Below are 16,055 nucleotides of genomic sequence, written 5' to 3'. Positions count from 1 at the left end.
GAAATGTCTTATAAATTGAATCATACAATATACAACCTTTTGGGACAGTTTCACTAAGCCTATTTCTGTTATGATTCATCTAGATTGTTATACATATTAATAGTTTCTTTTTATTACAGAGTAGTATTCCTTGACATGACAGTGAGGAAAGCAGAGGGTGCATATGCTCCTGACTAAATCAGTAGTTAAGAAGGACCCTCCCTAAAATTACTCATTGAAGCAAAATCACGGAGGCTAGCTAAGTGTACATCTTACAGGGTTTCAACACAAAAGGTCAGCGATTACAGAAAAACAGTGCCCATTCTACATTTAGATAAAAATCACCTTGAAGAGCTTCAAGGCAGTTTGGTTCTTTTTCCCTGGCACCTGCAATTCAACCTTATCTTTGTACATATTTCTTCTGTTCTGCTCTATGGAAAACTGTTAATCATTGAAACATAGGTATCCTAATTTAAACTTCTGAAGTATCAGATGTATTTCTCATTTTTCTGCCTTTATAAGAACTATTTACTTCTTCAGTGTTGGAGCACTTTTTCTAGGATTCCGTGTTTTTGTTTTTTATTGTTTTTTTTTTAAATATCTTATTTATTTTTAGAGCGAGGGGAAGGGAAGGAGAAAGAGTGGGAGAGAAACATCAGTGTGTGGTTGCCTCTCACATGTCCCCTACTGGGGACCTGGCCTGCAACCCAGGCATGTGCCCTGACTGGGAATCGAACCAGCAACCCTTTGCCTCACAGGCCCATGCTCAATCCACTGAGCTATACCAGCCAGGGTGGATTCTTTGTTTTGGTGTGGGTCTCTGGATTTCTATTTGGAACTACCTGGGCTTCCTGGATCTGGATGTCTTTTCCTTCCCAGGTTAGGGTAGTTTTTAGCCATTATTTTTTCAAATAAGTTTTCTGTGCCTTTTTTTTTTTTTTTTTTTTTTTTTTTTTTTGCTGCTCTGATTTGGGTGAGTTCCATTGCCCTATCTTGGAGTTTACTGATACTTTCTTTTGCTTTATCTGTTTGTTGTTGAATCCCTCTAGAGTATTTTTTTAGGTCTGTTATTGTATTCTTTAGTTCTTTGACAAATAGACGTACGATACTTACATTTTTATCTCTATTGAATTTCTCCTTGTGTTCATTCATTCTTCTCTTGAGTTCAGTGAGCATCTTCATGACCATTACTTTGAACTTTAAGTATTTTTCAACTAACTTAATTCTTTTTGTTAAGATTTTTTCTAAGGTTTATCTTGTTCTTTTTTTTGGAACATATTCCTTTGTTTCTTCATTTTGCTTGACTGTGTTGGTTTCTGTTCATTAGATGAAATAGCCACCTCTCCCATTTTTGAAGGAGTGGTCTCGTGTGGGAGATGAATCTTCTCACTTAACTCTTGCCTAGCTCTTGGTTGCCCTTCAAACTTACGTGATTGTCCAAGCAACCTATTTTATTTTTAATAGTTCCAGTAATTGAGGATGTCTCAAGACCTCTCAGGGTTCCATAGAGGAAGATCGTGGTCAGCATCTAGATTCAGGCTGATTAGTAGTAGCCTGACTTTAAGGCAGCACTTTTAAAGTATGCAAATATATACAGTCCTGTGGGACCCCAAGTGAAGTCTTGCTGGCCACCAGAGCCAGGCAATCTGGAAGTATCTGTCGGGCAGCAGTTGCAGAAATTGGGGCTTCAGGTGAGTGTGTAACTTTCTGGGAGATACCAGTGAGTTGTGGTGAGACAAAGGGAGAATGCAAAGACACTGTCTCTGAGAGCACCTCTAGAGGCTTCTAGATGTGTGACAAACCTGAAGTCTTCCCCATAGGTTGAAGTTCCAGAATGAGGAAATATAGGCCTTTTTCTTTTTCTAAATTTTATTTATTTATCTTTAGAGGGGAAGGGAAGGAGAGAAGGAAAGAAATATCAATGTGTGGTTGCCTCTTGTGTGTCCCCAGCTGGGAACTGGCCTGCAACCCAGGCATGTGCCCTGACTGGGAATCGAACTGCGATCCTCTGGTTCGCAGGCCCACGGTCAATCCATTGAGCTACACCAGCCAGGGCAAATATAGGCCTTTTTCACAGACAGCCTGGGACTGTGTTTCAGTCTGCTGTCTATGCCATGTGCTGGGGGTAGTAGCCTGTCTAGAACTGTCTTTCAGATGATTACATTCCTGTGGGATCCTGTAATGCAAACCTCTCTGGCCACCAGAGTCAGGGAATCAAGGGGCAGCAGCATCAAAAACAGAGCACCAAATACTTGTAAAAGCTCCCCTCTAAGAGATACTGGTGCTCTGGGGTGTAGCAAAGGCAGAATTGTAAGAGGATTATATTTAGAAGCCTGCCCCCCAAGGCTCTACCTATCACGATAAACTAATAGGTCTCTTTTCACAGAAAGTTTGAGTTCCTGGGTCTGTTACCTCTTGCTGTGCCCTGGGGGCAGTCACTGTTTAAGAGCTCTTTCTCCCTTGGTTATACTACTTTGGAACCCATTAGTGTAAGTGTCATTGCCAACAGAGCCAGGCATTGTAGTCTGGTGGCAGCTCAAAAATCAGGGTACCTGACAAGGGTGTAAGCATCTTTTGGAGGAAATATCAACTAGCTGGAGCGAAGCAAAGGAAGAGTGCAAAGACTGTGTCTACCGACCTCTGTTTCCTGAGAGTTTCTCTGTAGGCCCCTAGAAGTGTGACAAACCCGAAGCCTGCCATTCAGGCCAAAGCTCCTGGATGAGGAAATAGGCCTTCTCAGAAAGTTGGGGATGTTTCAAGTTTGCTGTCTGTGCAGTGCCCTGGGGGTGGTAGTCCGCTGAGAACTATCTCTTTGATTGTTAGTCAGTCCCGTGGGAACCAGGGATGCAAGACTTTCTTGCCTTCAGAGCCAGGTGATCAAGGGCTGTCCCCTGGGTGAGAGCCACAAAAGTAGGTAGATACTGGTGCTGTGGACCAGCAAGACAGAAGGGGAGGGTAATAATAATACCTGCAGGGGGTGGAGGAGGTCAGAAGACCTAGGGTGTGGGGGCGACTACTTCGGGAGGTCCCCCCGGTGCCACAGACATGTGTGAATGAATAAATATGGCCGGGACATGCTGGATCTGTTTAGGGATAGAGGAGTGGGCTTTGGCCAGTTTCTCAGGGGAGACAAAGGCCAGCAGCGTCTAGTTTCTCCGAGGAGAAAAAGGCCCCAAGCACCTTTCTCCATAGCTTTTTATTGGGTTGTAATACACAGGAATACAGGGCGGCAAGGATCAAACAGTAGATAACATTTCAAAGAGATCTGAGGGCTTCAGTCTGAGTGAGTGTCTGTCAGGAAGAGAGTTGCAGAAACTTTGGGAGACATACTCATTTCCTCTCCGACCCTTATCGTATGAATGAAAGCACTCTTAGCAGAGCAGATTTCACAGGTTTATCAGCAAGTCTTTGAGGTGCCAGATTTTTCCCCAGGACATGCTCTAGCACGGCAAGGAGCTGCACCTCTCCCCTAACAGGTAATCAGGCTAAAGGGGATTAGAGCCAGGAAGCGCTTCTCCCAGAGAACGTGGGGACTCGGGCTTTGACAAAGCCAAGGGGGGAGGGTGGCGAGAGTCCATTGCTCTTTGTTGCAGCCCCCACCCCAGTCCTTCCATGAAGGCCTCCCAAGTGATCTAGTCTGTCTTAGGTTGCCCCCCACTGTGAGGGGTCTTACCTTTCATTGACTTCTGACCAAGCTCTGGGGACAGAGAGAGGAACTGAGGCAGCGTTTGCTACCAGATGCAGGCTTTGTCTTCTGTGGCTGGCATTACAAAGGTCGTCTCTTGCCCTTAGCCACAAGGGGTAGAGATACAATTCCTAAAACTAGGCAGAGCGGTCTACTACACTAGGGTTTTGGGGGTGGAGGGGGAGATGGCACCTGACGCCTCCATCCCCAGAATATATTCCAGCAGGCCCCTAGATACGTAAATTAGATTACTGTTTCCTCAGGCCGATGCTTTAAGATTAGCAAATGAGACTCTTAAAAAAAAAGTCTGGACAGGATCAGCTGTTTCTGTGCTGGATGCTGGGGTGAGTGAGTCCCAGCACTCTTGGAAGAGCCTTTTCTCAGATTACTATACCCTTCTGCGGGTCTGTTAGATACGAGCCCTGTTTGTTTTCATGGTTAGATGTTTTGGGTACTCATCTTGTTACAGGAAAATGAAGCAACCAGACACGAGGAATTCTGGAGTACGAGGTTTATTAATGTGCACTGGCCCAGAGGAGACAGTCTCCAAATTCTGAGCCCCGAACAAAGGATTCTTGGGGTTTATATACTCTACGGGGTCTTCCTGTCTACATAGCAAAGCGAGATACAGAAGCAGAATGCTGAAGTTCTAGCTATGTGGCAGAAGCAGAGTATAAAAGCTAAATGCGGAAATTAGTTCTAACCGCGGGGGGTGCTAGTCCTAGCTCTTGCGAATATCCTGCTGTTTGCTTTCCCAAATGACCCTATTGGCACTTCCTAGGGTGCTTAGGGTTTGGGTAAACAAAGGTTCTTCAAAGTTTCCCATCTCAATCTCTGATCTTAAAAGTTGGGGCACCTGATGTGGTGTTCAGACTCCGCTCCACAGGAAGAAGCTCTGGGTTTTGAGTTCCTTCCCAAGTATAGGTCTCTGTGCTTGGGGTGTGGCGTTTGACAAGATTGTGTCTCAGCCTCTCCAGCTTCCTTGTTTGATGTCTCATCCTTGCTTAGCTAGTTTTTTTTTTTTTTTTTTTTACAAAGGATGTAGTTCCCATACGTAGCTGTAGATTTGGAGTGTTCATGGCAGAAGGTGAGTTTAGGATCTCATTATTCTTTCTGTGTTGCCATCTTGAACCAGAACTCAGTATTCCTGGGTATGGATGGACCAGTTTGTTAACCATGCACAAAGTTGATGGACATCTGGTTTGTTTCTAGTTTTTGGAATAAAGTTGTTAGAAACATTTATGTGCAGGTTTTTGTGTGAACATACATTTTCATTTTTCTGGACTAAATGCATTTTCTGGGTCAGATGAGTCATAAGAGTTGCATGTTTAGATTTTTAAGAAACTGACAAACTATTTTCCAGAATGGCTGTACCATTTTACATCTCCAGCAGCAGTGTATGGCTGATCTGGCTTCTCTGCGTTCTCACCAGCTTTTGGTAGTGTCACTCTTTCTTTTACCTTAGAGTCCTTTATATATATTCTAGATATGAGTCCTTTTCAAATATGTGGTTTGTAAACACTTTCTCCCACTTTGTATCTTTTTTCCCCTATTTAACAGGGTTGTCACAGAGCAAGAGTTTTTGATAAAGTCCACTTCATCAATTTTTCCTTTAATGGATAATGGTTTTGCTGTCAGTGTAAGAACCCTGTGCCCATCCTTAGATTCCAGTCTCCCGGTGGTGCTGTTTTTAGCATGTGGTCTTTTTTCTGTTTTTTGTGTCAGAGTAATATTAGCTTCATAAAATGAATTGGAATCCCTTTTCCATTTTCTAAACAGATTGTGTAGATCTGGTATTACTTCTTTAAATATTTGGTAAAATTCTCCAGTGAAAAACGATCTGGGCCTGGAGATTTCTTTGGGGGAGTTTTAAAGTTATGAGTTCAGTTTTCTTAATAAAGTTTTTGGACAATTTTTATCAGTGTTCTATTGGAAAAGATTTACCTTCTCCTTTTTGGGGGATTGGCCCATTTCTTCTATATGGTGAGATTTATGTGTGTTTTACTGTTTTTAGTAGTACTGCGAGTAATGTTGTCTTGTTAAAATGTTGATGGGGGAAAAAATCAGTTCCTTGCAGGGCCACGCTCTGTGGAGTTTACACATCTTCCCCGTGTCTGCCTGTGTTTCTTCCGGGTACTCAGCTTTTCTCACACATCCCAAAAATGTGAATGTTAGGTTAGCATGTCTAAATTGTACCAGAACGAGTGGGGAGAGTATGTGGGTTTATCTGTGAATGGGCCCTGCAATGGGCATGGCATCCTGTCCGGGGTTGGTTTCTATCTTGCACCTGAGCTGCAGAGATAAGCTCCTGCCCTCCTTGACCTTGAACTATAATAAACACATTAGAAAATAATTATTTTACTTGTTTTTATCAATCTTCCTTAAATAATATATACCTCACAATTATTTCAGTGTTTAATATTAGAAGTGTGGTGATGTTTTTGTGACCCAAAATATGCCATAGGAATTTAATTCATTTATATCAATTTGCCTAAGGAAATCGGTTTCATTATATAGTCTTTCATTTAAATCTAGTTTCCAAAAATCCATAGAGCACATTGAGAACTTACTGTATTCCTTTATTATCCTTTTGATGATTACAAGGGGTATAGTGATGCCTGTTTTATCCCTGATATTAGTGATTTTCCTCCCTTTTTTTGCTTTTTATGTCAGCTTTATTAATCTTTTTGAAGAACCACCTCTATCTCATCTTTTTTCTCTATTTTTCATTTCAATTGTATTGATTTCTGCCCTTTGTATTTCTTCCTTTTGCTCATGTAAAGTTTATTTTGTTTTAGGTCTTTTTAGGTGGCAGCTATATATAACATTTGAGACTTTTCCCTTTTCTACTAAAAACACTTAGTGCTGTAAATTGCCCTCTCAACACTATTTTAGCTGTGTACCACAGGTTTTGATTTGTTATATTTTAATTTTGATCCAGTTGTGATTTTGTTTCCCTTGACATCTTCTTTGACCCATGAATAATTTAGAAGTTTATGGTTTAGTCTCTAGATAATTTCCTGTTATCTTTCTATTACTGATTTCCAGTTTGATTGGGTTGTGGTCAGAGAACACACAGTGTATATTTCCATTTTTTAAAATTTGTTGAGGTGTTTTTATTGGCCTAGGATATGGGCCATTTTGGTATATATTATATGGATAATTGAAAAGAATGTATTTTCTGTTAATGAAATGTTTTATAAATACCAATTACATCCTGTTGGTTGATGCTGTTGTTGAATTTTTCTACAATCTTTCTGATTTTCTATGCTAGAAAAATTGTTTAAAGGAGGGTGTTGAAGTCTTGAATTATATTATGTAGATTTGTGTATTCTAACAGTTTTTGCTTTTCCTGTTTTGGAGGTCTGTAGTTTGTTGCATATACACTTAGGGTTGCTATGTATTTTATCATTTTACTGTTATATAATGTCTCTCTCTGTCCGTGATAATTTTCTTTGCTCTTAAGTCTACTTTCTCTAAATAATTAGTCATGGCTATTTTCTTTTGGTTAATGTCAGCATAATATATCTTTTTAATTCCTTTACTTTTACTCTACCTGTGTCACTACATTTACACTGAGTTTCTTGTAGATAGCACATTGTTCAGTCATATTTTTTAAACACTCTGGCAGTCTTATCTTTTAATTGGTATATGTAAACTATTTACATGTTTGTAATTATTATTGTCTGTTTTTCCCATTTTTTCTTTCGGTTTTTTTTTTGTTTTCTACCTTCCTGTGGGATAAACATTTTTTTTTTGAAATTTCATGTCTATTTTGATGTATCTTTCTTTGTATTGTGTGTGTATGTGTGTGGGTGTGTAGGTGTGGTTGATTTAGGAACAGGTCCTCAAAATAGCATGGTTTTGTACATTGTTTCATTAGTTGGTGGGATGCTGTATGAACTTTATATCCATTAGCCTATAGTAATAATGGTTTCATTATATGTCATTTCACTTAAAATCACACATGGGGACTTACTGTGTTGCATTGTGTATACATAACTGGTACCTCACCACATTCTGTTGTTGGTGTAATTTGAGCAGTTTGGATCTTCCTTTATGTCCCTGTACCCTCCTTTTGTTATAATATCCTTAATAATTTTCTACAGACATTTAAAATCATATCAAACAATAGAATATTTGCGTCAACCATCAGACAACTTAGAAAACTCAAGAATATTAAGTCTGTTTATTCATATTTTTGCTAATTGTGTTTTTCTGTCTGCCAGAGGTAAATAAAGTTCCTTCTTTTGTTTTCTTTCTGTTTATAGAGTTTCCTTTAGTCATCTGTCTTACAGTGGATTTGCTGGTGACAAATTATTTTAGTTTTCCTTCATTTGAGAATTCTTGACTTTCCCAAGTTTAAATGGTATTTTTGCTGAATATAAAGGTTGTTGATTCATAGTTTATTTCCTACAGCACTTCAAAAATACCAGTTTCTGCAAGCCTCTATGTTTCACATGAGAAACCTTTCAAAAAGCTTTCCACTTTTTGAATGGATACCTTACATATAAGGTATCCTTTCTCTTTATCTAGATTCTTTAAAATTTTCTTGTTTTCAGTTTTCAAAAATCTGAATAAATTGTGTCTTGGCATGGATTTCTTGGGGTTGATTCTGTCTGTATTTTTTATCCTTGCCCTCTTTCTCCTTCCCTTTGGCATCTTGATGACAAAAATATTAGATCTTCCACTGTAGTTCCCTAGGTCACTAAGACTATTTCCCCGCCTAGTCTCTTTGCTTTCTGGTTTTCAGATTGGATAAATTCTGTTGTTCTAGCTCCAGATTTGCTGATTCTTTCTTCTCTATTCTGGTTTTTATCCCATCCATTGTGTTTATTGCAGTTATTGTACTTTTTAGTTTTAAATTGTTTTGGTTCTCCTTTATAGTGGCTGTTTCTTTGCTGAGATTCTTATTTTTTCACTAGTTCACAAAGTGATAGATATTGCTTATTGAAATCATTTTATCATAGCTGCTCTATAACTTGCCAGATAATTTGAACATGTTATCCCAGAATTGTCATATACTGATTGTCTGTTACATCCTCATGGCCATTTTTATAACTGGCAATTAATTTGTACTTCTTTAATTCTTTCCACTTTTTCACCCATCCCCCTCCCATCTGGTGACCATCAGTTTTTCTCTGTATTTATGAGTTTTTCTGTTTTATTTGTCACATATAAGTAAAATCATATGGTATTAATCCTTCTCTGACTTATTTCACTTAGCATAATACCCGCTGGGTCCATCCATATTGTTGTAAATGGTAAGATTTCATTCTTTTTTATGGTTGAGTAATAATATTCTATTGTATATACACGTGCCACACCTTTATCCATTTGTCGGTTGATGGGCCTTTGTGTGACTTCCGTATCTTGGCTGCGGTAAATAAACTTCAGTGGACATATGTCTTTTTTAAAATTAGTGTTTCAGATTTCTTTAGATGGATACCTGGAAGTGGAACTGCCTGGTCATAGGGTAGTTCAGAGTTTACCTCATCTCCCATTTTAACCAGAAGTCCTATTCATGTTCTGTTTCTTGGTAGGAGGGTTTTCCTTCCTCCCTCCCTCCCTCTTTCTTTCTTTCTCTTTCTTTCATTGAACTCTAGATATTTTGGATATAGGAAACTGGACCTTTCTTTCAGCCGGCTTTCTCTGATCGCACTCTGGTAGGAGAAGAATGGGTGCCACCACGTTATTGCCTTGTGGGAGCAAAGTCCAGGTTTCTCACATAGCTTCTGTTCACCTCCAAGGGCAGGCTCCTTATTACTGCTGGGTGGGTGGGACCTCTGGCTCCTCACAAGGCCACCTGTGATACCATACCAACCAGTAGGGTAGTGTGCCATGTTACCGTTCTGTGGAATAACAGGCTCCCCAGATTGTGTCCGCTGGTACACAGGGCGGTGAGGTGCCTTGTTTAAAAGTCCTTGTTCCCTGTCTTCTCTGAGACTTTTCAGGGTTTGAGTTACCTCATTATAGCGCTTACCAGGAAGTTGACCTTTGCTGCATGGTTGAGGTGGGCCCACAATATTTTATGTGGTGTGGGCTGGAGTTATCTGTCTTGGGAGGCTGTTCCTTTCTTGGTCCTTTAGCTTAGAGTACAGGTTTTTATTGGGACTCACCCTAACCTGCATCCACTGGTGTTTGCGTGGATGCTTGTTCAAAACAACAGTGTCAAGAAAGATGGAATAGTTGTTGTAAGAAGGTAAACCCTCTTACTGTGCTTTATCTGTCACTGTGGTGTAACCAAGCAAATGGGCCCATCCATATATCGCCTTGATACATAAGCCAGCAATTAATGTAGAAGGAAACAGGTTTTCATTTACAGGATTTCAACTTTGGGGTGGGGTGGCTAAGAACACTCCTGCTCAGAGCTCTATTCTCCCACAAGACCAGCACTTCCCTTGCTCCCCACTGGGCTATAAGCCAAAAGGATGCCCAGAAGTCCCCTGTATCCTCATCTCTTCTTAAGCCGGCTGTGCAAAAAAATAATCATAATCATATTTTAGCTGTTTGTATTCTGCTTTGGGGACATCCATAGTTGGTTTTTGTTCCTTAAAATCTCTCTGAATTATACACACAAAAAATCTAAAGAGCACTTCCCTTAGTTTACATTAGGCCTACCTTAATTCTGGTTCTTAATAGCTTTTGGAAGGATGGCAAAACAGACTGGTTCTAAGAATGATTTATTTGTTCACTGTCTTACAAAACAGATGTCTGTGAGAAAAGGATGTGTGTGTTGTTAAAGCAAAGAGCATGTGTTAGAATTTCATAAAATCTAAACTTTTTGTATATACAAGGAAGAATATTATAGTGCAACTCTTATTTCTGTTCGTTTTTTGTTCTTGAGCTCCAGTAGATGTTGATCTTTTTATCTCTCTAAGACGTGATCATATAAGGATTACTTTCCTTTTTCAGCTTATAAAAATCCACATTTAAATTTACACATTTTTAATAATTACTTTGTTTAAACCTATAGCCATCAAAATTATCTCATAGAGAAATGCAGAATAATTATAAAAATAGCATAGATGTAAAATATATGTGGATCTGACACTGTTGCCTAAATCGTTTTGCTAATGGCCCTAAGCTTTTTTCTTTTAAATCTTACTCAGGCATACTGACATTCAAGATTAATGAGTGCTTGGTCCTTCATTTTCAGTAGATCTAAAAACAAAAGGATAAAAGTCACCTGTAAGAGTTATGGGAGATGTTAGATTATTTAATTTTATTTTATTGATTATGCCATTAGAGTTGTTCTATTCCCCCCCTTCATTCCCCTCCACCCCCCCGTCCCCCACCATTCCCCCCCCCACCATCCCCCTGCCTTTAGTTTATGACCATCTCTCAAATTCTTTAGATTCTGTATTTCCCACACTATTCTTGCCCTCCCCCCTATTTTCTGCCTACTGTCTATGCTATTTATTTTCTGTACTTTCTCCCCCCCATTCTTCTCCTCCCATGCCCCTGTTGCTACCCCTCCATGAGATCTTCATTTCTATGGTTCCACTCCTGATCTAGCTGTCCTCTTAATTTCCTTTTGTTTTAGGTGTGGTTCTTAATAACTGAGTTTGCTGTCCTTTCACTGTTGATCTTTTTTATCTTCTTTTTCTTAGATAAGTCCCTTTAACATTTCATATAATAAGGGCTTGATGATGATGAACTCCTTGAATTTGATCTTATCTGAGAAGCACTTTATCTGCCCTTCCATTCTAAATGAAAGTTTTGCTGGATAGAGTAATCTTGGTTGTAGGTCTTTGGATTTCATGACTTGGAATACTTCTTTCCAGCCCCTCCTTGCCTGTAAGGTCTCTTTTCAGAAATCCACTGACAGTCTGATGGGAACTCCTTTGTAGGTGACTGTCCCCTTAGCTCTTGCTGCTTCTAGGATTCTCTCCTTCATTTTAATCTTGGCTAATGTAATTATAATGTGGCTTGGTGTGTTTCTTCTTGGATCCAACTTCTTTGGGACTCTCTGAGCTTCCTGGATTTCCTGGAAGTCTATTTCCGTTGCCAGATTGGGGAAATTCTCCTTTATTATTTGTTCAGATAAATTTTCCACTCATGGCTGTTCCTCTTCCCCTTCTGGTACCCCTATAATTCAGATGTTGGAGCATTTAAAGATGTCCTGGAGGTTCCTTAGCCTGTGCTCCTTTTTTTGCATTCTTGCTTCTTGACTCTTTTCTGTTTGGCCATTATTTGCTTTCTTCTGGTCCACTCCATTGATTTGAGTCCCAGTTTCCTTTCCATCACTATTGGTTCCCTGTGCATTGCCCTTCGTTTCAATTAGTTTAGCTTTCATATGTTCCTCTAATTTGTGACTAAAATCAACCAGTTCTGTGAGTATCCTGATCACCAGTGTTTTGAACTGTGCATCTGAAAGTTTGGCTATTTCTTTGTTGCTTAGAGTTAATGGGCTCTGGGGTTTTGAGTCCTTCTTTGGTCTGTTTGTGCCTGTTACATATGAGGAGCGGAGCCTTAAGTGTTCACCTGGGCGGGGCCACCCAGGTCCCTGGTTTGTGATACTGTATGTGAGGGTGGGGTCAAAAAGGAGCAATGGTGATCCCCTCTGATGCTTCCTGCTGCTGGGGCCTGCACGGTCTGTCTCACTGCTCACTCTTTTGCTGGTTTATCTGCGTGCGAATGTGTGACCGTGGTCAGCCTGCCACCTTCAGCCCTCACTGGGTCTGCCCATTGCAACCCCACGCCTGGGATCTGCCAACTGCCACGGAGCACCTGTGTCAGTCTGGTCGACTTTTCCTGCGCAACCCTGTTCCACCAGTTGCTGACTCCGCCCCTCTTACCAGTCTGGCTGAAGGGTTCATTGTTGTCAGACTTTGGTACAGTTCACTTTTCTGTGTTTTGGCTGCGTTTTTTGTGACTAAAACTTTGTTGTCCTTAAACTTGGTTGTGTGAGAAGGCACAGAATTTCCACCTACACCTCCACCTTGGTGGAAGTTCCCCTAGATTAATTTTTTTTATTATAATTGCTGTTCAGTATTCACTAATTTCTGTTTACAGTTTTTTGGGTAGAAGATAGTTTAAAGAAAGTAAGATGTTTAGACATGCCTTGTAGTTGATCTTAAGCCAAATTCTCTCCTTCCAGTTTTGGATATGTTAGAGTAAATGTTCATGGGATTTGAAGATCACCTTACTTGAATAATAACAATTAACTTAAAAACAAATTTACAAACTTTCAATACCTTCGGTATCTCTGACGTTGAGAATATTAGGTAAAGAAATGCTATCTACTGAAGGGACCACTGGTTGTTGTATAAACAGAACTATAACTTTTGTTCAGTAGCACTAAAGATTCCAGTATCCAAAATTTCACTGTATTTGTTGTTAAGAACAAACCTGCACCCTCACTTCCACACTCAGATGTAAATATATTATTTTAGGTATGTGAAGTGAAAGACAGTGGGGACAGGGATCAGTCTTTATCCACCTGTTCTGTGTTTCTCTCCTCTCCCATCCATCCAAGTTGTCATCCTCCAGGTTCCCATGGTGGTGGTGTCCATCCTGTCCTGAGAACACACTGCTTCTGACCAGTTTCGTATAAATTCAGTCTCAGTTACAACTATTCCAGTGTCAACTTTCTTGACACTTGTTTTGAACAAGCATACTCAGTTCTACATTTGAGATTTTTATATTTTACTCAGATTGTTCCTAAGGCTAGAATTCTGTCATTACCACTGTCCTGTCCCACAGGTCCCCTAGTTCTTTCAAGATGTAGTTTTCAATAAATTTTTCTTGTGTTCAGTTTTGTTAAAAACATAAAAAGTTATCACGAATATAGTTGTGGGCCCTGGCTGAGTAGCTCAGTTGGTTAAAGCATTATTCCAATACACCAAGGTTGCAGGTTCAGTTCCCAGTCAGGGCACATACAAGAATCAACCAGTGAATGCACAAATAAGTGGAACAGCAAATAGATGTTTCTTTCTCTCTAAAATTAATTTTTAAAAAAATTTAAATATTTGGTATTAAAGACTCTGTAAAAGCCCCCAAGACTTCAACAGATTAATTTCTGTCCACTTGTGATTTGAAGTATCTCTTTAAATTATAGAGCTGTGTAACAAATTTGACCCATTCCTATCTCTGAAAGGTAATTAGAAATCAGAATTTAGCCTATTGTATCAACAGAGCCACAGTGATTTTTCCCAAGATTTTATATTTAATGTCTTATTAAAATTATTTCTTTATTGTAGATTGATTAGAGTGGTGCATCTAATCTCTAACATATATAACATGTTTCAAAAAGCATGTATTTAATCAAAGCATTGATACTGTTCCTTATAGATGATTTTACCTTTATGTTTAAGCTTGCACTTTTCTAGAAATTTCATCACCTGTTCCTTCCCCTTGTGAGTATAAAAGTAGTAATTAAAGCTCTGCAGGTCAAACACATTTCCTTAACCCACACATATTCCAAATAAAATTAATAAAGTTAGTATTATTAAAGTTAGTTGCTAGGCAAGAACTAAGACATCATTATTGTTTGATAATGTTACAGATTAAAAAAAAACTATTTGCAAGCATCCTCTGTGTATGGTAGGTCAATTAACAGGGGATAAACAGATTAAATATAAACACCTGAAATCAATGCTTAATACCAAAAAGCTAAGAATCCAAAAATTCCCCATTCAAAACATAGATATAATGAAGAATTATCACAACTCTCAAGTGAAAGTAAAATACCAATATCCAGTTAAAGGAAAAATAAAATAGAATTTAATATTATTATAACATTAGAATTAAGTTTGACTGTATGGAACAGAGAAGCCCAAAATAATGGTGACTTTAACAGGATGTGAGTTTATTTTTCTCTCCATCTAGTTTATTTCTCTCTTAAAAACAACCAAAGTAGATAGTCTGGAGCTGACAGTGACTCCACAGTCCTCAGGGACCCAGCCAAGGCTCTGCCGTCCTTAGTGTTGGCTTCATGTCAAGGTTAGTGCCTGGCCTTCTACAACTCTCAAACTCAGACATCATGTGGCACTCGCTGCTCTCAGGAGAAGAAGGGTTGTGAAGCTGGAGATGAGAGGATGTTTTCATGGAGTCATTTCCCTTTAAGCAGCCTTCCTAGGTGTCTCACAACAGTCTGCAGGCATCTTGTTAACCAGAACATGACCACATGAAACTGAGGGAAGCTGAAATATGTTAATAAACTTGATTGTGGTGATTATTTCAAAATATATACACATATCAAATCACCTTAAATACGTACACTATTTAATTGTCAATTATATCTACATTAAAGCTGGAAGGAAAATAGAGGTAGGGGGCGCTCAGAGACCAGGAAATCCTAATTGTGGAAAATAGGAAGAGATGGATAAGTATACAAATGCACAGTTCAGAAGAAATCTGAATTTTATTCTCAACCCCAAAAGACTTCCATTTGGAGCTGTGGAGCAGTGAACACTACATTTTTTACACCCAAGTGATTACTTAGTTACCATGTAGTTACTAAATGGGTTCAATTACAATTTTTTTTTCTTTTAGGTTTCTGGTGCTGTATTAGGCCCAATTTGTCTTGCAATTTGATTAATACAGACATTGAAATGCAGAAGCCAAGACCCTGTGGAAGGGCTAATGCATTACTGATTTGATTTTGTTGTCATTACAACTAGTAATTAGTTTACCATTTTTAGGAGCATTAAAATGTGTCTTAGTTCAAATCAACACAGAATACCAATTGGAGTCTTTGATGCCTTGTACACATTATCCAGAGATTCAAAAGAATGATGGTGACAAGAAACCCGGGCCTGGTATGTATGTGCCTACATTAAGTTGACAAGTACTTTGTTGCTTCGAAACTTAGAGAATTTATGTAAGATCAGCCTAAAAGGTTCTCAGGTGTTATTGTATGGTTAATTGGCAATGTTTTTAATATTTTCTTACAAAGCTTATGACAGCCAGACTTAATGTCTTCCTTGCAGGACAGAGGTCAGGTCAAGGCAGCCCCTTCATGATGACCTTCCCTTCTTTGAGAAGCCCCCAAGCAGGCAGTTTTCCTTACCAAACCTGTCTCCGGAAGAGCCTCAACTGAAGACACCACTGGCAAATGAGGAAGCACTGCAGAAGATCTGTGCTCTTGAAAATGAACTTGCTGCTCTCAGAGCTCAGATTGCCAAAATCGTGACCCTGCAAGAACAGCAAAATCTTACTGCAGGTTTGTAAATCCTGTTTTTTGTTTTAACCAGCAAACTGGAAATCAGAAGAATGTCTCTAATTTCAAAATTTATTAGCAAGTAATAGCCAATGGGGTTGCTAAAAAAAAACAAAAAACAAGAGTCAGTCCTCTTTGCATAGTGTAGTCTAGGACCCAGTCATGTATAAGTGGTTGTTTGTTGGTTTTGAACAAACTTGGTGCCATCAGAGAGGTTGACACGTG

At 39.3% G+C, this 16,055-nt stretch overlaps 2 protein-coding genes across 11 annotated transcripts in view; one reads left to right on the top strand and one right to left on the bottom strand.

Moving 5' to 3' along the window:
• The window catches only part of MTFR1 (mitochondrial fission regulator 1), a 79,748-nt gene that overhangs the window by 58,729 nt on the left and 4,964 nt on the right, over positions 1 to 16,055 (top strand). The window contains exon 5 of the mRNA XM_037148952.2: positions 15,601 to 15,833. Coding sequence (XP_037004847.1) covers positions 15,601 to 15,833 — 233 coding nt within the window. The remainder of the gene's footprint in view (positions 1 to 15,600; positions 15,834 to 16,055) is intronic.
• Positions 14,457 to 16,055, bottom strand: part of PDE7A (phosphodiesterase 7A) — a 121,950-nt gene continuing 120,351 nt past the window's right edge. For all 10 annotated transcript variants that reach the window (XR_008390823.1, XR_008390816.1, XR_008390815.1 and 7 more), the window contains 2 exons: positions 15,681 to 15,805; positions 14,457 to 14,811 (listed from right to left, as the gene is read on the bottom strand). The gene's annotated coding sequence lies outside the window, so the exon portion shown is untranslated. The remainder of the gene's footprint in view (positions 14,812 to 15,680; positions 15,806 to 16,055) is intronic.

This window comes from Artibeus jamaicensis, unplaced genomic scaffold (genome assembly GCF_021234435.1).
Source record: "Artibeus jamaicensis isolate MK-2021 breed Jamaican fruit bat unplaced genomic scaffold, CSHL_Jam_final scaffold_916, whole genome shotgun sequence".
Taxonomy (NCBI): Eukaryota; Metazoa; Chordata; class Mammalia; order Chiroptera; family Phyllostomidae; genus Artibeus; species Artibeus jamaicensis.
The sequence above is the reverse complement of the archived record's forward strand: the minus strand, read 5'-3'. Positions and strand labels throughout refer to the sequence as shown.